The sequence below is a fragment of the Nerophis ophidion genome, linkage group LG22 (assembly GCF_033978795.1).
Source record: "Nerophis ophidion isolate RoL-2023_Sa linkage group LG22, RoL_Noph_v1.0, whole genome shotgun sequence".
In the NCBI taxonomy this organism is placed as follows: domain Eukaryota; kingdom Metazoa; phylum Chordata; class Actinopteri; order Syngnathiformes; family Syngnathidae; genus Nerophis; species Nerophis ophidion.
The window spans coordinates 43623695-43648871 of record NC_084632.1 but is presented as its reverse complement, the minus strand read 5'-3'; the positions used below and the strand labels follow the sequence as shown (position 1 = coordinate 43648871).

Genomic DNA, 25177 nt, shown 5'->3' with positions numbered 1-25177 from the left:
TCATTTAGATGATGAGATGAAACGTTAATATGTCAAATCAAATAAAAAGAAAAAACATATAGTAGCAGATGGCGTCAAACGGATTGTGTATTTTCCAATAGGTTTAAACACCACTTATAATGCGGCATTCAGGGACCATTAACACAATTGTATTTTAGTACTACCTTATACAGAATACAAACAAGTAACCACGCCATAGTGTGTCTTGTATCGAAAAATAAAACATGCGTGGTCAGGCATACTTTCATATTTTAACACAGGTTTAATTGATTCAACGTTTTCTTCCTTAAGTCAGTTGTTTTTATTTATTTATTTTACTGCTTGAGTATTTTTAGTGTCTTTTAGCTTGTGAAAATGCTCACTTAGATGATGAAATGAAACGTTACTAAGCGGTAGGAAAATGGATGGATATAGTAGCAGCTCATCGTCAAACAGATGGTGTATTTTCCAATAGATTTAAATGCAACACCACTTAGAATGCGGCATTCAGGGGCCATTAACACAATTGTACTTTAGTGGTACGTTATACAAAATATAAACAAGTAACCAAGCCATAATGTGTCTTGTATTCTAAAATAAAACATGCATTGTCAGGCTTACTTTCATATTTAATAGATTTTAAATTAATTCAACGTGTTCTTCATTAAGTCACTTATTTTTATTTATCTATTTTACTCTTTTAGTATGTTTAGTGTGTTTTAACTTGTGAAAATACTCATTTAGATGATGAAATGAAACGTTAATAAGTCAAATCAAATAAAAAGAAAAAAAATATAGTAGCAGCTGGCGTCAAACGGATTGTGTATTTTCCAATAGGTTTAAACACCACTTATAATGCGGCATTCAGGGACCAAGAACACAATTGTATTTTAGTACTACCTTATACAAAATACAAACAAGTAACCACGCCATAATGTGTCTTGTATTCCAAAATAAAACATGCGTTGTCAAGCTTACTTTCATATTTTAACACAGGTTTAATTAATTCAACGTTTTCTTCCTTAAGTCAATTGTTTTTATTTATTTATTTTACTGCTTGAGTATTTTTTGTGTCTTTTAGCTTGTGAAAATGCTCACTTAGATGATGAAATGAAACGTTACTAAGCGGTAGGAAAATGGATGGATATAGTAGCAGCTCATCGTCAAACAGATAGTGTATTTTCCAATAGATTTAAATGCAACACCACTTAAATGCGGCATTCAGGGGCCATTAACACAATTGTAGTTTAGTGGTATGTTGTACAAAATATTAACAAGTAACCAAGCCATAATTTGTCTTGTATTCTAAAATAAAACATGCGTTGTCAGGCTTACTTTCATATTTAATACATTTTAAATTAATTCAACGTGTTCTTCATTAAGTCACTTATTTTTATTTATCTATTTTACTCTTTTAGTATGTTTAGTGTGTTTTAACTTGTGAAAATACTCATTTAGATGATGAAATGAAACGTTAATAAGTCAAATCAAATAAAAAGAAAAAACATATAGTAGCAGTTGGCGTCAAACGGATTGTGTATTTTCCAATAGGTTTAAACACCACTTATAATGCGGCATTCAGGGACCATTAACACAATTGTATTTTAGTACTACCTTATACAAAATACAAACAAGTAACCACGCCATAGTGTGTCTTGTATCGAAAAATAAAACATGCGTGATCAGGCATACTTTCATATTTTAACACAGGTTTAATTAATTCAACGTTTTCTTCCTTAAGTCAATTGTCTTTATTTATTTATTTTACTGCTTGAGTATTTTTTGTGTATTTTAGCTTGTGAAAATGCTCACTTAGATGATGAAATGAAACGTTACTAAGCGGTAGAAAAATGGATGGATATAGTAGCAGCTCATCGTCAAACAGATTGTGTATTTTCCAATAGATTTAAACGCAACCCTACTTAGAATGCGGCATTCAGGGGCCATTAACACAATTGTAGTTTAGTGGTATGTTGTACAAAATATTAACAAGTAACCAAGCCATAATGTGTCTTGTATTCCAAAATAAAACATGCGTTGTCAGGCTTACTTTCATATTTAATAAATTTTAAATTAATTCAACGTGTTCTTCATTAAGTCACTTGTTTTTATTAATCTATTTTACTCTTTTAGTATGTTTAATGTGTTTTAACTCGTGAAAATACTCATTTAGATGATGAAATGAAACGTTAATAAGTCAAATCAAATAAAAAGAAAAAACATATAGTAGCAGCCGGCGTCAAACGGATGGTGTATTTTCCAACAGGTTTAAACGCAACACGGCTTAGAATGCGGAAGGCGAGGGAGTGGGCGTGGTCACGGCTGTTTGCTAATCGCGTGTAGTTTAAGGCGTCATCTTCCAATTCTACTTCTTATGGCTGGAAATGTCTCACGCTGGTCAGCATTGTCTGTATAAAAGACAAGGTATGACTATTTATCTACCTCGCCCTGCTCAAAAAGTTGCACATAGTTGTCTGGGGAATTTCGCAGCCTGACTTAGCTTGTTAGCTTTTTTAGCTGACAGTCATTAGTTTGGCAAAGTAGATGTGCTATATTCTTGTTTGCATGCTGCTTTTTCATAGCACAATTGCTCTCTTTTGTCTGCAAATAATACTATCTGTATTTATTTTGCAACTTTGCAAATATCCTCTGTGTAGAAATGGTGCTATATTCATGTGTGCATGCTCATGTTTCATAGCACAATTGCTTCATGAAGTCTGCAACAAATACAAATTGTAATTATTTTGCAACTTTGCAAATATCCTCTGTGTAGAAATGGTGGTATATTCATGTGTGCATGCTCATGTTTCATAGTGCAATTACTTCATGAAGTCTGCAACAAATACAAATTGTAATTATTTTGTAACTTTGCAAATTGTAACTTTGCAAAATGCATTTTGTTTGGTGCTGTATTTATGTTTGCATTCTTCTTTTTCGTGGCACAATTGCTTTTGGACACCACAATTGAAATATTTGTTGCAAACCTGCACAGTACAAGTAAACAGTTGTTTTTTTTACATTTTGGCAGAGATATTTATGCAAGGCTTGAAAGGGGGTTGGATGAAGCAGATGCTTATAATATTCCAACCACTCTCACTCATTCCACATTTAACATAAACAATATAATACAAGAATAATACTCTATAAACAAAAACAAGAAAAACTCCTGTACACTAACAATACTATGAGACAAGACGGGACAAAACTAGGGATGCACCGAAAGGAAAATTTGTGGCCGAAGCCGAATAAAATTTAAACGCTTGGCCGAAGGCCGAATACCGAATAATGAATGCCGTTTTTCACAATTTTTTTTATATTGCATCAATAGACTAGAATAAATATTTAGACGTTTTTCAAATAAAGTAATTTTTATTGAATATTGACATTTTTTTAATATTCCAGTAGCCTTTGCTTTTCAAAAAAAAGCACAAAGTTTTTCATTTATATTAGGCCTTCAAACAAAACATGCATTCCAAAAAAAAAAGTGCATTAAAGTGGATAAACCCACAACAAATGAATTATTATCCTTTTGGCAAAAGTCTGCTTAGCCACAGTAGATATGCTAATAATGTAAACAGAAGGCTCAAGTAAATCTCAATTAAGTGTGTGCTTGTAACCTCATACACTTATACAGGTAGCCTACACAACAGGCTAATAATGTAAACAGAGGCCCCACTAAATCTCAATTAAGTGTGTGCTTGTAACCTCATACACTTATACAGGTACACAACATATCCCAACGTCACCGCGTCCAAAAATTGCGTCACACGCCACTATTCGGCCTTGTTCTTAACTCATTCCACCGAAGGCCGAATGTGGCTTTTTTTGCCATATTCGGCCGAATATATCCGGTTACCGATTAATCGGTGCATCCCTAGACAAAACACACACACACTGGCCCAAACACTCTGACCATACACCTCTCTCCCATGGCTCTCTTTCCTCCTCGTACTTCTTCAGTACTTCTTTTCTAAACAGTGTTTTAAATTAAATCATGCTAATACATTTTTAAGTTGTCCCCTAAGTTGTTCCACAGACTGACTCCACGCACTGAAATGCACATTGATTTTAAAGTGGTTCTAAATTCAGGCAAATATAATTTGTTGTTTCCTCTTAAAGTGTAACTATGGTGATCATCTCTATATTGGATGGTAGAGAGTTTTGGGATGCCCTAAACATCCTTTGAGCAGTTTTAAAGTTGATCACACGCTTCAGTTTAAGTTGCTTTAAGTCCATAAATAGTGGACTTGAATGATGTCTGTAGTGAACATTGGACACAATCCTGATGGCCTTTTTCTGCAGAGTGACTAAAGGCTGTAGATGTGATTTGTAACAATTTCCCCAGACTTCAACACAATAGTTTAAATTAGGGATGCACCGATTAATCGGTAACCGAATATATTCGGCCGAATATGGCAAAAAAAGCCACATTCGGCCTTCGGTGGAATGAGTTAAAAACAAGGCCGAATAGTGGCGTGTGACGCAATATTTTGACGCGGTGACGCAATCAACCAACGTGCAGTGACGTTGGGATATGTTGTGTACCTCGAGTAAGGAACATCGAATAGGGATTATTTTCAAAAAAATCCATGGGCTGTTCATTATTAATTGGGATTTTTTTTTGCCAGTTTAGGCCTAATATTAACAAAAAATATATTGAAGCCGTCCGCAATCATCTTCTTGTCACTTATGATTTGGTCGTTCTCAACAAAAAATGTGTTTAACGTCGCCTTTGTCTTTTTTCTAGGTGCAAAATCATAACACGAACACTCGAGAATCGTTGGAAAAAATGCAGTGGCAGAGAGGCCAACATGTAAGTGACATTTAAAATATGTAATATTCATCACTTTCCAAGGGTCTGTATCTAGTAGAAGCATTGATACACATATGAGCCTCAATGTGTCATTTCAGTATGGCAATGTCAGGGTTTGTGCAGCCCTTTGAGACACTAGTGATTTAGGGCTATATAAATGAACATTGATTGATTGATTGATTGACTCAGATCCAAATTTTGTTCGGAGTAAGAAGTAAGATTATGAATTCAATAGACGGAGCATTCTAGTACCCGCACTCTTTTACTATGAAGCCACGCTGTTGGAACACGTGGCTTGGCATTGTCTTGCTGAAATAAGTAGGGGCGTCCATGATAACATTGCTTGGATGGCAACATATGTTGCTCCAAAAGCTGTATGTGCCTTTCAGCATTAATGGTGCCTTCACAGATGTGTAAGTTACCCATGCCTTGGGCACTAATGCACCCCCATACCATCACACATGCTGACTTTTACACTTTGTGCCTAGAACAATCCGGATGGTTCTTTTCATCTTTGGTCCACAGTTTCTAAAAACAATTTGAAATGTGGACTCGTCAGACCACAGAACACTATTTTAGAGGAGCTCGGGCCCAGCGAAGCCGGCGGCGTTTCTGGGTGTTGTTGATAAATGGCTTTGGCTTTGCATAGTAGTGTTTTAACTTGCACTTACAGATGTAGCGACCAACTGTAGTTACTGACAGTGGTTTCCTGAAGTGCTCCTGACCCCGTGTGGTGATATCCTTTACTCACTGATGTGGCTTTTTGATGCAGTAGCGCCTGAGGGATCCAAGGTGCGTAATATCCTGACTTACGTGCAGTGATTTCTCCAGATTGTCAGAATTTTTTTTTATATTACAATATGTAGATGTTGAAATCCCTAAATTCCTTGCAATAGCTGCTTGAGAAATGTTGTTCTTAAACAATTTGCTCAGGCATTTGTTGACAAAATGGTGACCCTCGCCCCGTCCTTGTTTGTGAATGAGTGAGCATTTCATGGAAGCTGCTTTTATAGCCAATCATGGCACCCACCTGTTCCCAATTAGCCTGCACACCTGTGGCATGATCCAAATAAGTCTTTGATGAGCATTCCTCAACTTTCCCACTCTTTTTTTTGCCACTTGTGCCAGCTTTTTTGAAACATGTTGCAGGCATCAAATTCCAAATGAGCTAATATTTGCAAAAAATAACACATTTTACCAGTTCCAACATTGAAATATCTTGTCTTTGCAGTCTATTTAATTGAATATAAGTTGAAACAAGTTCATGTCAGAAAACCAACACATTTAGCTGAACTGCGCTGATTTTGTGAAGAGGAGTTCCATTAAAGTCCTCACCTTTTCTCCTCCAAACATATTGCTGGGCAATTTTTGTTTCATCTGACATCACATGGACAAATGTAAGACCTTCTGGAGGAAAGTTCTGTGGTCAGATGAGACAAAAATAGAGCTGTTTGACCACAATACCCAGCAATATGTTTGGAGGAGAAAAGGTGAGGACTTTAATCCCATAAACACCACTCCTACTGTCAAGCATGGTGGTGGTAGTATAATACTCTGGCCCTGTTTTGCTGCCAATGGAACTGCTGCTTTACAGAGACTAAATAGAGGATTAGCTCCAAATTCTTCAGGACAAACTGAAATCATCAGCCCGGAGGTTGGGTGTTCCAACAGGACAATGAGCATAAAACACATGTCCAACGTGGTAAAGGAATGGCTAAATCAGGCTAGAATGAAGGTTTTAGAATGGCCTGACTTAAAGGTGTGGACAATGCTGAAGAAACAAGTCCATGTCAGAGAAGCAACACATTTAGCTGAACTGCAGCAATTTTGTGGTTGAAAATGTACACAGAAGCTTGTGGATGGCTAGCAAAGCGCCTTATTGCAGGTAAACTTGCCAAGGGACATGTCAGCAAATATTAACATTGCTGGATGTATACTTTTGATTGCTCACATTTTCAGTAGAGACATAATAAATTCATAAAAGAAGCAAACTTCATGATTTTTTTTTTGTGAGCAACAAGTATGTGCTCCAATCACTACATCACAAAAATATAAGAGTAAATTACTGAATAGTCAAGACAGCCATGACATCATGTTCTTTACAAGTGTATGTACACTTTTGACCACCACTGTATATTCAAACCCCGTTTCCATATGAGTTGGGAAATGGTGTTAGATGTAAATATAAACAGAATACAATGATTTGCAAATCCTTTTCAAGCCATATTCAGTTGAATATGCTACAAAGACAACATATTTCATGTTCAAACTCATAAACTTTATTTTTTCCGCAAATAATCATTAACTTAGAATTTCATGGCTGCAACACGTGCCAAAGTAGTTGGGAAAGGGCATGTTCACCACTGTGTTACATCACCTTTTCTTTTAACAACACTCAATAAACGTTTGGGAACTGAGGAAACTAATTGTTGAAGCTTTGAAAGTGGAATTCTTTCCCATTCTTGTTTTATGTAGAGCTTCAGTCCTTCAACAGTCCGGGGTCTCTGCTGTCGTATTTTACGCTTCATAATGCGCCACACATTTTCCATGGGAGACAGGTCTGGACTGCAGGCGGGCCAGGAAAGTGCCTGCACTCTTTTTTTACGAAGCCACGCTGTTGTAACACGTGCTGAATGTGGCTTGGCATTGTCTTGCTGAAATAAGCAGGGGCGTCCATGAAAAAGACGGCGTTTAGATGGCAGCATATGTTGTTCCAAAAGCTGTATGTACCTTTCAGCATTAATGGTGCCTTCACAGATGTGTAAGTTACCCATGCCTTGGGCACTAATGCACCCCCATACCATCACACATGCTGGCTTTTCAAACTTTGTGTCGATAACAGTCTGGATGGTTCGCTTCCCCTTTGGTCCGGATGACACAATGTCGAATATTTCCAAAAACAATTTGAAATGTGGACTCGTCAGACCACAGAACACTTTTCCACTTTGCATCAGTCCATCTTAGATGATCTCGGGCGCAGAGAAGCCGGCGGCGTTTTTTGGATGTTGTTGATAAATGGCTTTCGCTTTGCAAAGTAGAGCTTTAACTTGCACTTACAGATGTAGCGACCAACTGTATTTACTGACAGTGGTTTTCTGAAATGTTCCTGAGCCTATGTGGTGATATCCTTTAGAGGTTGATGTCGGTTTTTGATACAGTGCCGTCTGAGGGATGGAAGGTCACGGTCATTCAATGTTGGTTTCCAGCCATGCCGCTTACGTGGAGTGATTTCTCCAGATTCTCTGAACCTTTTGATGATATTATGGAGCGTAGATGTTGAAATCCCTAAATTTCTTGCAATGTCACTTTGAGAAAGGTTGTTCTTAAACTGTTTGACTATTTGCTCACGCAGTTGTGGACAAAGGGGTGTACCTCGCCCCATCCTTTCTTGTGAAAGACTGAGCATTTTTTGGGAAGCTGTTTTTATACCCAATCATGGCACCCACCTGTTCCCAATTAGCTTGCACACCTGTGGGATGTTCCAAATAAGTGTTTGATGAGCATTCCTCAACTTTATCAGTGTTTATTGCCATCTTTCCCAACTTCTTTGTCACGTGTTACAAAATTGGAAAATAACCATTTGGATTGTTATAGGTGCAAAGTGTAAAAGCCAGCATGTGTGATGGTATGGGGGTGCATTAGTGCCCAAGGCATGGGTAACTTACACATCTGTGAAGGCACCATTAATGCTGAAAGGTACATACAGCTTTTGGAGCAACATATGTTGTCATCCAAACAACGTTATCATGGACGCCCCTGCTTATTTCAGCAAGACAATGCCAAGCCACGTGTTACAACAGCGTGGCTTTGTAGTAAAAGAGTGCGGGTACTTTCCTGGCCCGCCTGCAGTCCGGACCTGTCTCCCGTGGAAAATGTGTGGCGCATTATGAAGCGTAAAATAGGACAGCGGAGACCCCGGACTGTTGAAGGACTGAAGCTCTACATAAAACAAGAATGGGAAAGAATTCCACTTTCAAAGCTTCAACAAGTAGTTTCCTCAGTTCCCAAACGTTTATTGAGTGTTGTTAAAAGAAAAGGTGATGTAACACAGTGGTGAACATGCCCTTTCCCAACTACTTTGGCACATGACATTCTAAGTTAATGATTATTTGCTGAATTGGATTCTTGTCAGTTAGGGACGGCGTGGCGCAGAGGGGGAGTGGCCGTGCGCAACCCGAGGGTCCCTGGTTCAAATCCCACCTAGTACCAACTTTGTCACGTCCGTTGTGTCCTGAGCAAGACACTTCACCCTTGCTCCTGATTGGTGCTGGTTGGCGCCTTGCATGGCAGCTCCCTCCATCAGTGTGTGAATGGGTAAATGTGGAAGTAGTGTCAAAGCGTTTTGAGTACCTTGAAGGTAGAAAAGCGCTATACAAGTACAACCCATTTATCATTTATTTATTTAACACAGTGGTGAACATGCCCTTTCCCAACTACTTTGGCACATGAAATTCTAAGTTAATTATTATTTGCAGAAAAAAATCAAGTTTATCAATTTGAACATCAAATATGTTGTCTTTGTAGCATATTCAACTGAATATGGCTTGAAAAGGATTTGCAAATCATTGTATTCTGTTTATATTTACATCTAACACAATTTCCCAACTCATATGGAAACGGGGTTTGTATAATGATTATATCTCAGGTAAGATTAGACCACTAAGCTCAGGCAAGTCTCAATCAATCAATGTTTACTTATATAGCCCTAAATCACTAGTGTCTCAAAGGGCTGCACAAACCACTACGACATCCTCGGTAGGCCCACATAAGGGCAAGGAAAACTCACAACCAGTGGGACATCGGTGACAATGATGACTATGAGAACATGATACTGTGAAAGATCAATCCATAATGGATCCAACACAGCAGCGAGAGTCCCGTTCACAGCGGAGCCAGCAGGAAACCATCCCAAGAGGAGGCTGATCAGCAGCGCAGAGATGTCCCCAGCCGATACACAGGCGAGCAGTACATGGCCACCGGATCGGACCGGACTCCCTCCACAAAGGAGAGTGGGACATAGAAGAAAAAGAAAAGAAACGGCAGATCAACTGGTCTAAAAAGGGGAGTCCTTATGAGGAACCTCTTTGCCTTATGAGGAACCTCTTTGCCTCTTCCACAATAATACATTCTACACCTCCATTCACAAATCTGCTTTTTAAAAAAACAACATATGTTTAGTTAGGATATTCCTATAGAAGAAATTTGGTTTGAACTACAAGCGAGTCCTTTTTGTCTTCCAGGACGGTGGAAAAGGCAGTGAAAAGGAGTGAGCGGTTGTCCCCTGCAGGTCGGTGACATGGGCGCCCTGAGACGAGCGTGCAGAGTGGTGGGCCGGGTCAGCACGGGCAGGTCCTACCAGTTGGTGCTGCTGCTGGCCGGCTCCATGGCCGTGGTGGCCTTCTACTACTTCGGCTCCGAGAAGCACAACTTCTCCAGCACCACCAAGAGGATCAAGCAGACGCGGGCCAGCCACAACTCCAACAGGAACGACGCCGACCTGACGGCGGACTGGGCGGCCCGCCCCGGGGAGGAGAGCGGCGAGGTGGGCGGGGAGAAACGCCACTACCACCTCCTCATGATGTTCACCAAAGTGGACAAGAGCCGCAGCCTGCAGGACAAGTTCAGGGTGGCCATGTTGTCCATGGTGAAGCACGCCCGCTTCTTGGAAGGAGAGAAGCTGCTGCTTCATTTTGTCAGCGACCAGGCCAGTCGAGAGCTGGCGGAGAAGATGCTCCAGGAGTTCCTCGCAGATGCCACCTTCAAGTATGAGGTAGGCCAACTACTCTCTGGTGGGCCGCGGGAGACGATGTCATTTCACCTATTTGGGTTACCGTATTTGCTTGAATTGCCGCCGGGTATATAGTATGCACCTGTCTAGAATTACTGCCGGGTCAAACTCGTCACGTCACGAGTGACACTTCACCTGTCATCTTGAAGCTCATCCAGCTATTTTCAACAATATCATATCATCAAAGACACATAAAAATTGTATTAAAGGGTTAACACTTTCATTTTATTTTAGTAGGAGTGTGGTTGATCACCCATTTTTGCCAGTGCGTCGAAGTCTAGTTTCAGTTTTCTTGTGGCAGTTTTCAAAACAGATTTTTTTCTCAATTCTGTTTTGATATTTGGCGGGACGGATCAAAAGGACCAACGGGCCGTAGTTTGTCCACCCCTGGACCAGAGGGTTGTACAGTACACGGCTATTGCGCTGCTGATCCGCCTCCGCTTGGGGTGGTTTCCTGCTGGCTCCGCTGTGGGCGGGGCTCTCGCTGCTGTGTTGGGTCCGCTTTGGACTGGGCTCTCGCGACTGTGTTGGGTCCGTTGTGGATTGAGCTTTCGCGGTGTCGTGTTGGACCCGCTCGGCGTCCGTTGCTTTCCTCCTCTCCAGGGTTCTCGTGGTCGTTGTTGTCGCCGGTGTCCCGCTGGGTGTGGGTTTTCCTTGCCCTTGTGTGGGCCTGCCGAGGATGTCGTGGTGGTTTGTGCAGCCCTTTGAGACACTGGTGATTTGGGGCTATATAAGTAAACATTGATTGATTGATTGATCATTTTCAAAATGGAGGAGGCTAATTTCTACTTCAACATTTCTTGACCTATTTAAAAAAATCCAACACCAACCATTTCAATTCATTCAGAACATTAATTTAAAAAAAGAAGAAAACATTTTTTTTTATTTTTTTATTGAGGATTTTCCCCCAAATTTCCTCTTGTCCCGAAATTCCCATTGTAATGAATGGGACATTTTTTAAAGTTCCTCAACTCGCAACTTTTTTTATCCGATTCAAACTGTTCCAACTTCAAAATATTCAGCCAGTTCAGGAATTGTGTGCTCCCTTTCAATTATTATAAAAAAAAAATCCCGGATATCATAGAATTTCCAATTTTTAGGGACATTTTTCTCCATTAAAAAATGAATGATCCATTTTAGTGTGAATACTGTATCTTACTTGTTTATACAAGTCTGTGATTTGTCCGACTAGGGTAAAGATGTTAATACTGTATTTCCTTGAATTGCCGCAGGGTATATAGTATGCGCCTACCTTGAATTACTGCCGGGTCAAACTCGTTTTGCAAAATAATTAGCGCATGCTTAGCATTACCGCCGGTTTAGGATTAACGCCAAGTCAACCTCGTTTCGCAAAATATTATTTTTATTAGCACATGTCTAGAATTTCTGCCGGGTCAAAGTCGTTTCGCCAAATAATTAGCATTTGTCTAGAATTTCCACCGGGTCAAACTCGTCACGTCACGAGTAACACTTCACCTGTCATCATTTTCAAAATGGAGGAGGCTGATTTCAATCATTTGAAATCGCATAAAGGGAAGAAGATTAAGAGCTATTCAGTAGGATTTAAGGTCCAAGCTATTGAATATGCTAAAAAGAACAGTAAGCAGCTATGTTTTATTAATATACCGTAGCTGCGTGTGTCAAATATGAGTCATTAAATGACTCCCGCCTCCTGGTGGTAGAGGGCGCTAGTGATCCTTCTTGCGACTACTCGGCTGCAGAAGAAGTGACAACAAGCAGCAAGAGTGAGCAGCGATCCTTTATTTTTTCTTCTCGCTTGCACTTTTAACATGGAGGATTACATATCTAAAATAAAACAGTTTTCTAAACTGGACTTTCAATGGAAGCAGGGGGTAATAAAGGAGGTACTAACATCACAGGGTACAATGATCGGTACCAGTATCGGCCCGGAACAAAAGTAAGGGTGGATCTCAAGATTTAAAGGGGAACATTATCAGCAGACCTATGTAAGCGTCAATATATACCTTGAAGGTGCAGAAAAATTACCATATATTTTTTTTAACCGATTTCCGAACTCTAAATGGGTGAATTTTGCCGAATTAAACGCCTTTCTGTTTATCACTCTTTTGGCGATGACGTCAGAACGTGACATCACCGAGGTAACACACCCGCCATATTCATTTTCACATTACAAACACCGGGTCTCAGCTCTGTTATTTTCCGTTTTTTCGACTATTTTTTGGAACTTTAGCGACATCATGCCTCGTAGGTGTGTTGTCGGAGGGTGTAACAACACTAACAGGGAGGGATTCAAGTTGCACCACTGGCCCGAAGATGCAAAAGTGGCAAGAAATCTGCCGCCAGACCCCCATTGAATGTGCCGGAGTGTCTCCACATTTTACCGACGATGCTAAGACAGACATGGCACAGAGATGTATGGATAACCTGCAGATGCATTTGCAACGATAAAGTCAACGAAATCACAAAGGTGAGTTTTGTTGATGTTGTTGACTTATGTGCTAATCAGACATATTTGGTCGCGGCGTAACTGCCAGCTAATCGATGCTAACATGCTACGCTAATCGATGCTAACATGCTATTTACCGGCGGTGCTAAAGCAGACATGGCACAGAGATGTATGGATAACCTGCAGATGCATTTGCAACTATATTAAGTTTCCTTCCATCCACATTTAATGCGAAACAAACACTTACCAATCGACGGATTTAAGTTGCTCCAGTGTCACAAGATGCGAAAGTCCTGATCGTTTGGTCCGCACATTTTACCGGCGATGCTAACGCAGCTATTCGGCCATGCTATGGCTATGAATAGCGTCAATAACTATTCGCTCAATAGCTTCAGTTTCTTCTTCAATACTTTCATACTCCGACCATCTGTTTCAATACATGCGTAATCTGTTGAATCGCTTAAACCGCTGAAATCCGAGTTTGAATCCGAGCTAATGTCGCTATATCTTGCTGTGGTATTCCCATTGTTCGTTTACATTTGCAGCACTGTGTGACGTCACAGGGAAATGGCCAGTGTCTTCGCAGAGAGCGAAAAAAAGGCACTTTAAAGCTTTTTTTAGGGATATTCCGGTACCGGTAAAATTTTGAAAAAAACTTCAAAAAATACAACAAGCCACTTGGAACTGATTTTTATTGTTTTTAACCCTTTTGAAATTGTGATAATGTTCCCCTTTAAGCACGCAAAGTAGTGTCAATAAGCAACATTTCACATATTATTATTATTAGTAATATTATCAACACTTCACATGATATTATTATTAATATGAATATTTAAATTAACCCTTCACTTGCTATTATTATTAATTTGAATATTATAATGAACACTCTGCAATGAGGTGGCGACTTGTTCAGGGTGTATCCCGCCTTCCGCCCGATTGTAGCTGAGATAAGCACCAGTGCTCCCCGCGACTCCAAAGGGAATAAGCAGTAGAAAAATGGATGGATGGATGGATAATGAACACTTCACCTGATATTATTATTAATATGAATATTATAATCAACACTTCACATGCTATTATTATTATTATTATTACTAATTATTATTATTATAAACTCCTACTTCAACAATTCTAAAAAAAAACATTCCAGGATTTCAGTTCAACTTCAGCATTGGAGCATTCTCCTCTAGTTTATAATGTTATTTTCTTATGGAGTATTTTGTGAATGCATTGAAAACAGGAAGTGAGCAAAAGTGTAAGGCAGGCCAATGTGGAGGAAAAGAGGCAGGATAAAATAAGCTCTGCTTCTTTGGAACATGTTGAATAGAGGAACTGGAAGTTGTGACGCATCATGTCGTGCGCGTGTCCCAAATGAACACAAACTCAAACCTTTGGACATTTTTTCACAGGCACAGAAAGAAGACACTTAACAAATATGGAGAAATAGCAAATGATGTGACGAGAAAAAGCTGAAACGATAACTAATAATAACATAAATGAGTCTTTATTTATGTCACATAAGTCATTTTGCAGTCCTTTAATGCTGCAGTTGCGTGTATCCAGCAGCAGGGGGCACTCTCTCCCTGTTGCATGTCGTGGTTGCTAGGAGAGCATCTTCCAAGTCATTGTCGCCTCTCTCTGCCTCATTCATCTTTCCATATTTGTCACTCTGCAACGTTCACCATCTTCCAACACTTTTCAAGTCATTTGACTACTTTCTTAATGAAAGTGTTTCCCCGGCAACAGCACGTAGAAAAAAAAGTGCTTTCATTGACGCCGACGTTATGGATGATAGTCGGCGGGGGAAATCAGGGCAGCGGAACTAAGTGCTTCTGGTGCGGTCCGGTCTGGTCTGGTGGGCCACGGGAGGAAGTGTCAGGCGTCATGGTAACGGCAGCGTGTGTTCGTCACGTTGGGAAAATACAAATGGTGATAAAAAATGTGTGTGTGTGTGTGTGTGTGTGTGTGTGTGTGTGTGTGTGTGTGTGTGTGTGTGTGTGTGTGTGTGTGTGTGTGTGTGTGTGTGTTGCCCCACAAACCCACTTTTTCATGCGTGCCGGCCTGCCACAAATACATGCGGCGCTGGTCTGCCAGAGAATAAGAAGATGCAGCAGGAGGGATCAGAGTTGCCAACTAGGCCACTTTTTTTGCTATATTTAACAATTAATCAGACCCATTACAAGAAAAAAGTGGCAAAGCAATTTAAAGGGGAACTGCACTTGTTTTGGAACGTTGTCTCTTCTTCAAAATGATTACGTAAGACCAGAACTCATGTTTTTTTTTTTTTTTTATATGAATTGTAACTCGTAAATACAAAACCTAAAGCAAGTGAAGTTGTCACATTGTGTAAATGGTAAATAAATAGAGAATACATCCATCCATCCATTTTCTACCGTTTATTCCCTTTTGGGGTCGTGGGGGGCGCTGGCGCCTATCTCGGCTACAGTCGGGCGGAAGGCGGGGTACACCCTGGACAAGTCGCCACCTCACAATGATTTGAAAATATTTTTCAGCTTATATTCAATTGAATAGACTGCAAAGACAAGATATTTAATGTTCCAACTGGTAAACCTTTGTTTTTTTTGTGCAAATATTAGCTCATTTGGAATTTGATGCCTACAAAATGCTTCAAAAAAAAGCTGGGACAAGTGGCAAAAAAGAGTGAGAAAGTTGAGGAATGCTCATCAAAGAATTATTTGGAACATCAATCAATCAATGTTTATTTACATAGCCCTAAATCACAAGTGTCTCAAAGGGCTGCACAAACCACTACGACTACGACATCCTCGGAAGAACCCACATAAGGGCAAGGAAAACTCACACCCAGTGGGACGCCAGTTACAATGATGATTATCAGAACCTTGGAGAGGACCTCATATGTGGGCAACCCCCCCCCCCCCCCAAGTATATATGTAATGTAGTAATATGCATAATAACATGTAATATATACATAAGTGTATACGTAATGTAGTAGTAACATTCATAATAACATGTAATATATACATGATGTAAGTATATATGTAGTATCTAGTAACATTCATAATAACATGTAATATATACATGATGTAAGTATATATGTAGTATCTATTAACATTCATAATAACATGTAATATATACATGATGTAAGTATATATGTCATGTAGTAACATTAATAATAAAATGTAATATATACATGATTTAAGTATATGTCATGTAGTAATATGCATAATAACATGTAATATATACATAAGTATATACGTAATGTAGTAGTAACATTCATAATAACATGTAATATATACATGATGTAAGTATATATGTAGTATCTAGTAACATTCATAATAACATGTAATATATACATGATGTAAGTATATATGTCATGTAGTAACATTAATAATAAAATGTAATATATACATGATTTAAGTATATATGTCATGTAGTAATATGCATAATAACATGTAATATATACATAAGTATATATGTAATGTAGTAGTAACATTCATAATAACATGTAATATATACATGATGTAAGTATATATGTAGTATCTAGTAACATTCATAATAACATGTAATATATACATGATGTAAGTATATATGTAGTATCTAGTAACATTCATAATAACATGTGATATATACATGATGTAAGTATACATGTAGTATCTAGTAACATTAATAATAACATGTATTTTATACATGATGTAAGTATATATGTAGTATCTAGTAACATTCATAATAACATGTAATATATACATGATGTAAGTATATATGTCATGTAGTAACATTAATAATAAAATGTAATATATACATGATTTAAGTATATATGTAGTATCTAGTAACATTAATAATAACATGTATTTTATACATGATGTAAGTATATATGTAGTATCTAGTAACATTCATAATAACATGTCATATTTGCATCATTTTAAGCATACGGAGGTGTATTAATTTTCCTCTTCCTGTTGCTGGCTGGTCACCACCTTGCTTATTATTATTAATAACTTGTTTGTCAACAAGGATGTGGACTAATTGTTGCTCCCGTCCCGCCCAGGTGGTGTTCCACGATGTGGGGGCCCTCACCCGCAGCCTGGCCCCCATCGTGGAAGCCATGCAGAAACACTTCAGTGCCGGCTCGGGAGCTTACTACAGCGACGCCATCTTCTTCCTGTCCGTCGCCATGCACCGCATCATGCCTGAAGGTAGGAGCGCCATCTTGTACTGTTCATAATAATATCATGTAATACTCATATTCATAATAATAATATCATGTAATACTCATATTCATAATAATAATATCATGTAATACTCATATTCATAATAATAATATCATGTAATACTCATATTCATGATAATAATATCATGTAATACTCATATTCATAATAATAATATCATGTAATACTCATATTCATAATAATAATACCATGTAATACTCATATTCATAATAATAATATCATGTAATACTCATATTCATAATAATAATATCACGTAATACTCATATTCATGATAATATGTCAAGTGCTGTTTATGATATTCATAATAATAATAATATCACGTGAAGTGTTCATTATCCATCGATCCATCCATTTTCTACCGTTTATTCCCTTTGGAGTCGCGGGGAGCACTGGTGCTTATCTCAGCTACAATCGGGCGGAAGGCGGGATACACCCTGAACAAGTCGCCACCTCATAGCAAAGTGTTCATTGTAATATTCAAATTAATAATAATAGCATGTGAAGTGTTAATTTATATATTCATATAAATAATAATATAATGTGAAGTGTAGATTATATTATTAATAATAATAATATGTGAAATGTTGCTTATTGACACTACTTTGCGTGCTTAAATCTTGAGATCCACCCTTATATTTGTTCCGGGCCGATACTGGTACCGATCATTGTACCCTGTGATGCTAGTACTTCCTGTGCGGTGTTATTGTACCCTGTGATGCTAGTACTTCCTGTGTGGTGTTATTGTACCCTGTGATGCTAGTACTTCCTGTGCGGTGTTATTGTACCCTGTGATGCTAGTACTTCCTGTGCGGTGTTATTGTACCCTGTGATGCTAGTACTTCCTGTGCGGTGTTATTGTACCCTGTGATGCTAGTACTTCCTGTGTGGTGTTATTGTACCCTGTGATGCTAGTACTTCCTGTGCGGTGTTATTGTACCCTGTGATGCTAGTACTTCCTGTGTGGTGTTATTGTACCCTGTGATGCTAGTACTTCCTGTGCGGTGTTATTGTACCCTGTGATGCTAGTACTTCCTGTGCGGTGTTATTGTACCCTGTGATGCTAGTACTTCCTGTGCGGTGTTATTGTACCCTGTGATGCTAGTACTTCCTGGGCGGTGTTATTGTACCCTGTGATGCTAGTACTTCCTGTGCGGTGTTATTGTACCCTGTGATGCTAGTACTTCCTGTGCGGTGTTATTATACCCTGTGATGCTAGTACTTCCTGTGCGGTGTTATTGTACCCTGTGATGCTAGTACTTCCTGTGCGGTGTTATTCTACCCTGTGATGCTAGTACTTCCTGTGCGGTGTTATTGTACCCTGTGATGCTAGTACTTCCTGTGCGGTGTCATTGTACCCTGTGATGCTAGTAGTTCCTGTGCGGTGTTATTGTACCCTGTGATGCTAGTACTTCCTGTGCGGTGTTATTGTACCCTGTTATGCTAGTACTTCCTGTGCGGTGTTATTGTACCCGGTGATGCTAGTACTTCCTGTGCGGTGTTATTGTACCCTGTTATGCTAGTACTTCCTGTGCGGTGTTATTGTACCCTGTGATGCTAGTACTTCCTGTGCGGTGTTATTGTACCCTGTGATGCTAGTACCCCCTGTGTGGTGTTATTGTACCCTGTGATTCTAGTACTTCCTGTGCGGTGTTATTGTACCCTGTGATTCTAGTACTTCCTGTGTGGTGTTATTGTACCCTATGATGCTAGTACTTCCTGTGCGGTGTTATTGTACCCTGTGATTCTAGTACTTCCTGTGTGGTGTTATTGTACCCTGTGATGCTAGTACTTCCTGTGTGGTGTTATTGTACCCTGTGATGCTAGTACTTCCTGTGTGGTGTTATTGTACCCTGTGATGCTAGTGCTTCCTGTGCGGTGTTATTGTACCCTGTGATGCTAGTACTTCCTGTGCGGTGTTATTGTACCCTGTGATGCTAGTACTTCCTGTGCGGTGTTATTGTACCCAGTGATGCTAGTACTTCCTGTGTGGAGTTATTGTACCCTGTGATGCTAGTACTTCCTGTGTATTGTTATTGTACCCGGAGATGCTAGTACTTCCTGTGCGGTGTTATTGTACCCTGTGATGCTAGTACTTCCTGTGCGGTGTTATTGTACCCTGTGATGCTAGTACTTCCTTTGCGGTGTTATTGTACCCTGTGATGCTAGTACCTCCTGTGTGGTGTTATTGTACCCTGTGATGCTAGTACTTCCTGTGCGGTGTTATTGTACCCTGTGATGCTAGTACTTCCTGTGTGGTGTTATTGTACCCTGTGATGCTAGTACTTCCTGTGTATTGTTATTGTACCCGGTGATGCTAGTACTTCCTGTGCGGTGTTATTGTACCCTGTGATGCTAGTACTTCCTGTGCGGTGTTATTGTGCCCTGTGAAGCTGGTACCTCCTGTGCGGTGTTATTGTACCCTGTGATGCTAGTACTTCCTGTGCGGTGTTATTGTACCCTGTGATGCTAGTACTTCCTGTGTGGTGTTATTGTACCCTGTGATGCTAGTACTTCCTGTGTGGTGTTATTGTACCCTGTGATGCTAGTACTTCCTGTGTATTGTTATTGTACCTTGTGATGCTAGTACTTCCTGTGTATTGTTATTGTACCCTGTGATGCTAGTACTTCCATGTCAGTGCATCTTTGCATATAGACCACAGGACATCCACGTACTCACCGAGCATGAAAACACTGCAGCGTCAAAATGAAAACACCAAAGCTAAGACTAGATTAGATTAGATTAGATTAGATAGTGTGTGTAATGCCACGTTGAATGATGAGCACACACACAAAAACAGGAAATTACAAGTCATGCTGTTTAGTTTTATTACTGAGAGGGGATTTATGATGATTGTAATCTACATGAAATATGTATCTGACATGCATGGAAGGATGTTCATAAGAAGTTATTATTTGTCATATTTATGGGAGTATGTTCATAAGAAGTTATTATTCCAATAAGAAGTTGTTTGTCATATTTATGGAAGTATGTCCCATAAGGAGTTACTATTCCAATAGGACATTATTATTTGTTCATATTTATGGAAAGATGTTCATAATAAGTTATTATTCCAATAAGAAGTTATTTGTCATATTTATGGATGTATATTCATAATAATTTATTATTCCAATAAGAAGTTATTAAATGTCATATTCATGGACGAATGTTCATAAGAAGTTATTATTCCAATAAGAAGTTATATCTGTCATATTTATGGAAGTGTGTCTGATAAGAAAACATTATTCCAATAGGAAGTTATTTGTCATATTTATGGAAGTATGTTCAGTAAGTTATTCCAATAAGTAGTTTCTTGTCATATTTATGCTAGGATGTCCCATAAGAAGTTATTATCCCAATAAGTAGTTATTGTTTTGTCATATTTATGGAAGTATGTTCAGTAAAAGTTATTATCCCAATAAGTAGTTTTTTGTCATATTTATGCTAGGATGTCTCATAAGAAGTTATTATTCCAATAAGTAGTTTTTTGTCATATTTATGCTAGGATGTCCCATAAAAAGTTATTATTCCAATAAGTAGTTATTGTTTGTCATATTTATGGAAGTATGTTCAGTAAAAGTTATTATCCCAATAAGTAGTTATTATTTGTCATATTTGTGGATGTATGTTCATAAGAAGTTATAATTCCAATAATTACTTATTGTTTGTCATATTTATGAAAGTATGTTCATAATAAGTTATTCCAATAAGTAGGTATTATTTGTCATGTTCATGGAAGGATGTCCCATAAGGAGTTATTTTTCCAATAAGTAGTTATTATTTGTCATATTTATGGAAGCATGTCTATAAGAAGTTATTTCAATAAGAAGTTATTTGTCATATTAATGCAAACATTTCCCATAAGAAGTTATTATTCCAATAATTACTTATTGTTTGTCATATTTATGAAAGTATGTTCATAATAAGTTATTCCAATAAGTAGGTATTATTTGTCATGTTCATGGAAGGATGTCCAATAAGGAGTTATTTTTCCAATAAGTAGTTATTATTTGTCATATTTATGGATGTATGTTCATAAGAAGTTATTATTCCAATAGGAAGTTATTTGTCATATTTATGGAAGTATGTTCAGTAAGTTATTCCAATAAGTAGTTTTTTATCATATTTATGCTAGGATGTCCCATAAGAAGTTATTATTCCAATAAGTAGTTATTATTTGTCATATTTGTGGATGTATGTTCATAAGAAGTTATTATTCCAATAATTACTTATTGTTTGTCATATTTATGAAAGTATGTTCATAATAAGTTATTCCAATAAGTAGGTATTATTTGTCATGTTCATGGGAGAATGTCCAGTAAGGAGTTATTTTTCCAGTAAGTAGTTATTATTTGTCATATTTATGGAAGCATGTCTATAAGAAGTTATTTCAATAAGAAGTTATTTGTCATATTCATGCAAAGATGTATATTCATAATAATTTATTATTCCAATAAGAAGTTATTCAATGTCATATTTATGGATGTATGTTCATTAGAAGTTATTATTCCAATAAGAAGTTATATTTGTCATATTTATGGAAGTGTGTCCGATAAGAAAACATTATTCCAATAGGAAGTTATTTGTCATATTTATGGAAGTATGTTCAGTAAGTTATTCCAATAAGTAGTTTTTTGTCATATTTATGCTAGGATGTCCCATAAGAAGTTATTATTCCAATAAGTAGTTATTGTTTGTCATATTTATGGAAGTATGTTCAGTAAAAGTTATTATCCCAATAAGTAGTTTTTTGTAATATTTATGCTAGGATGTCTCATAAGAAGTTATTATTCCAATAAGTAGTTATTGTTTGTCATATTTATGGAAGTATGTTCAGTAAAAGTTATTATCCCAATAAGCAGTTATTATTTGTCATATTTGTGGATGTATGTTCATAAGAAGTTATTATTCCAATAATTACTTATTGTTTGTCATATTTATGAAAGTATGTTCATAATAAGTTATTCCAATAAGTAGGTATTATTTGTCATGTTCATGGAAGAATGTCCAGTAAGGAGTTATTTTTCCAATAAGTAGTTATTATTTGTCATATTTATGGAAGCATGTCTATAAGAAGTTATTTCAATAAGAAGTTATTTGTCATATTCATGCAAAGATGTCCCATAAGAAGTTATTATTCCAATAATTGCTTATTGTTTGTCATATTTATGAAAGTATGTTCATAATGAGTTATTCCAATAAGTAGGTATTATTTGTCATGTTCATGGAAGAATGTCCAGTAAGGAGTTATTATTCCAATAAGTAGTTATTATTTGTCATATTTATGGAAGCATGTCTATAAGAAGTTATTTCAATAAGAAGTTATTTGTCATATTCATGCAAAGATGTATATTCATAATAATTTATTATTCCAATAAGAAGTTATTAAATGTCATATTTATGTATGTATGTTCATAAGAAGTTATTATTCCAATAAGAAGTTATATTTGTCATATTTATGGAAGTGTGTCTGATAAGAAAACATTATTCCAATAGGAAGTTATTTGTCATATTTATGGAAGTATGTTCAGTAAGTTATTCCAATAAGTAGTTTTTTGTCATATTTATGCTAGGATGTCCCATAAGAAGTTATTATTCCAATAAGTAGTTATTGTTTGTCATATTTATGGAAGTATGTTCAGTAAAAGTTATTATCCCAATAAGTAGTTTTTTGGCATATTTATGCTAGGATGTCTCATAAGAAGTTATTATTCCAATAAGTAGTTATTATTTGTCATATTTGTGGATGTATGTTCATAAGAAGTTATTATTCCAATAATTACTTATTGTTTGTCATATTATGAAAGTATGTTCATAATAAGTTATTCCAATAAGTAGGTATTATTTGTCATGTTCATGGAAGAATGTCCCATAAGGAGTTATTTTTCCAATAAGTAGTTATTATTTGTCATATTTATGGAAGCATGTCTATAAGAAGTTATTTCAATAAGAAGTTATTTGTCATATTCATGCAAAAATTTCCCATAAGAAGTTATTATTCCAATAATTACTTATTGTTTGTCATATTATGAAAGTATGTTCATAATAAGTTATTCCAATAAGTAGGTATTATTTGTCATGTTCATGGAAGAATGTCCAGTAAGGAGTTATTTTTCCAATAAGTAGTTATTATTTGTCATATTTATGGAAGCAGGTCTATAAGAAGTTATTTCAATAAGAAGTTATTTGTCATATTCATGCGAAGATGTCCCATTAGAAGTTATCATTCCAATAAGTAGTTATTATTTGTCATATTTGTGGATGTATGTTCATAAGAAGTTAATATTCCAATAACTACTTATTGTTTGTCATATTTATGAAAGTATGTTCATAATAAGTTATTCCAATAAGTAGGTATTATTTGTCATGTTCATGGAAGAATGTACCATAAGGAGTTATTTTTCCAATAAGTAGTTATTATTTGTCATATTTATGGAAGCATGTCTATAAGAAGTTATTTCAATAAGAAGGTATTTGTCATATTCCTGCAAATATGTCCCATAAGAAGTTATTATTCCAATAATTGCTTATTGTTTGTCATATTTATGAAAGTATGTTCATAATAAGTTATTCCAATAAGTAGTTATTATTTGTCATGTTCATGGAAGGATGTCCAGTAAGAGTTATTTTTCCAATAAGTAGTTATTATTTGTCATATTTATGGAAGCATGTCTATAAGAAGTTATTTCAATGAGAAGTTATTTGTCATATTCATGCAAAGATGTATATTCATAATAATTTATTATTCCAATAAGAAGTTATTAAATGTCATATTTATGGACATATGTTCATAAGAAGTTATTATTCCAATAAGAAGTTATTATTTGTCATATTTATGGAAGTGTGTCCGATAAGAAAACATTATTCCAATAGGAAGTTATTTGTCATATTTATGGAAGTATGTTCAGTAAGTTATTCCAATAAGTAGTTTTTTGTCATATTTATGCTAGGATGTCCCATAAGAAGTTAGTATTCCAATAAGTAGTTGTTTGTCATATTTATGGAAGTATGTTCAGTAAAAGTTATTATCCCAATAAGTAGTTTTTCGTAATATTTATGCTAGGACGTCTCATAAGAAATTATTATCCCAATAAGTAGTTTTTTGTCATATTTATGCTAGGATGTCCCATAAAAAGTTATTATTCCAATAAGTAGTTATTGTTTGTCATATTAATCGAAGTATGTTCAGTAAAAATTATTATCCCAATAAGTAATTATTATTTGTCATATTTGTGGATGTATGTTCATAAGAAGTTATAATTCCAATAATTACTTATTGTTTGTCATATTTATGAAAGTATGTTCATAATAAGTTATTCCAATAAGTAGGTATTATTTGTCATGTTCATGGAAGGATGTCCCATAAGGAGTTATTTTTCCAATAAGTAGTTATTATTTGTCATATTTATGGAAGCATGTCTATAAGAAGTTATTTCAATAAGAAGTTATTTGTCATATTCATGCAAAGATGTCCCATAAGAAGTTATTATTCCAATAATTGCTTATTGTTTGTAATATTATGAAAGTATTTTCATAAAAGTTATTCCAATAAGTAGTTATTATTTGTCATATTTATGGATGTCTGTCTATAAGAAGTTATTTCAATAAGAAGTTATTTGTCATATTAATGCAAACATTTCCCATAAGAAGTTATTATTCCAATAATTACTTATTGTTTGTCATATTTATGAAAGTATGTTCATAATAAGTTATTCCAATAAGTAGGTATTATTTGTCATGTTCATGGAAGGATGTCCAATAAGGAGTTATTTTTCCAATAAGTAGTTATTATTTGTCATATTTATGGATGTATGTTCATAAGAAGTTATTATTCCAATAGGAAGTTATTTGTCATATTTATGGAAGTATGTTCAGTAAGTTATTCCAATAAGTAGTTTTTTGTCATATTTATGCTAGGATGTCCCATAAGAAGTTATTATTCCAATAAGTAGTTATTATTTGT

The 25177-nt window shown here is 36.6% G+C and overlaps 1 protein-coding gene across 2 annotated transcripts in view; it reads left to right on the top strand.

Annotated features, from left to right (window-relative positions):
- Positions 1-2258: 2258 nt before the first annotated feature.
- xxylt1 (xyloside xylosyltransferase 1) overlaps positions 2259-25177 on the top strand; it is a 53565-nt gene continuing 30646 nt past the window's right edge. For both annotated transcript variants that reach the window (XM_061883959.1, XM_061883960.1), the window contains exons 1-4: positions 2259-2403; positions 4727-4792; positions 10033-10562; positions 17036-17183. In XM_061883959.1, the coding sequence (XP_061739943.1) occupies positions 10089-10562; positions 17036-17183 (622 nt within the window). In that variant the 5' untranslated portion in view covers positions 2259-2403; positions 4727-4792; positions 10033-10088. The remainder of the gene's footprint in view (positions 2404-4726; positions 4793-10032; positions 10563-17035; positions 17184-25177) is intronic.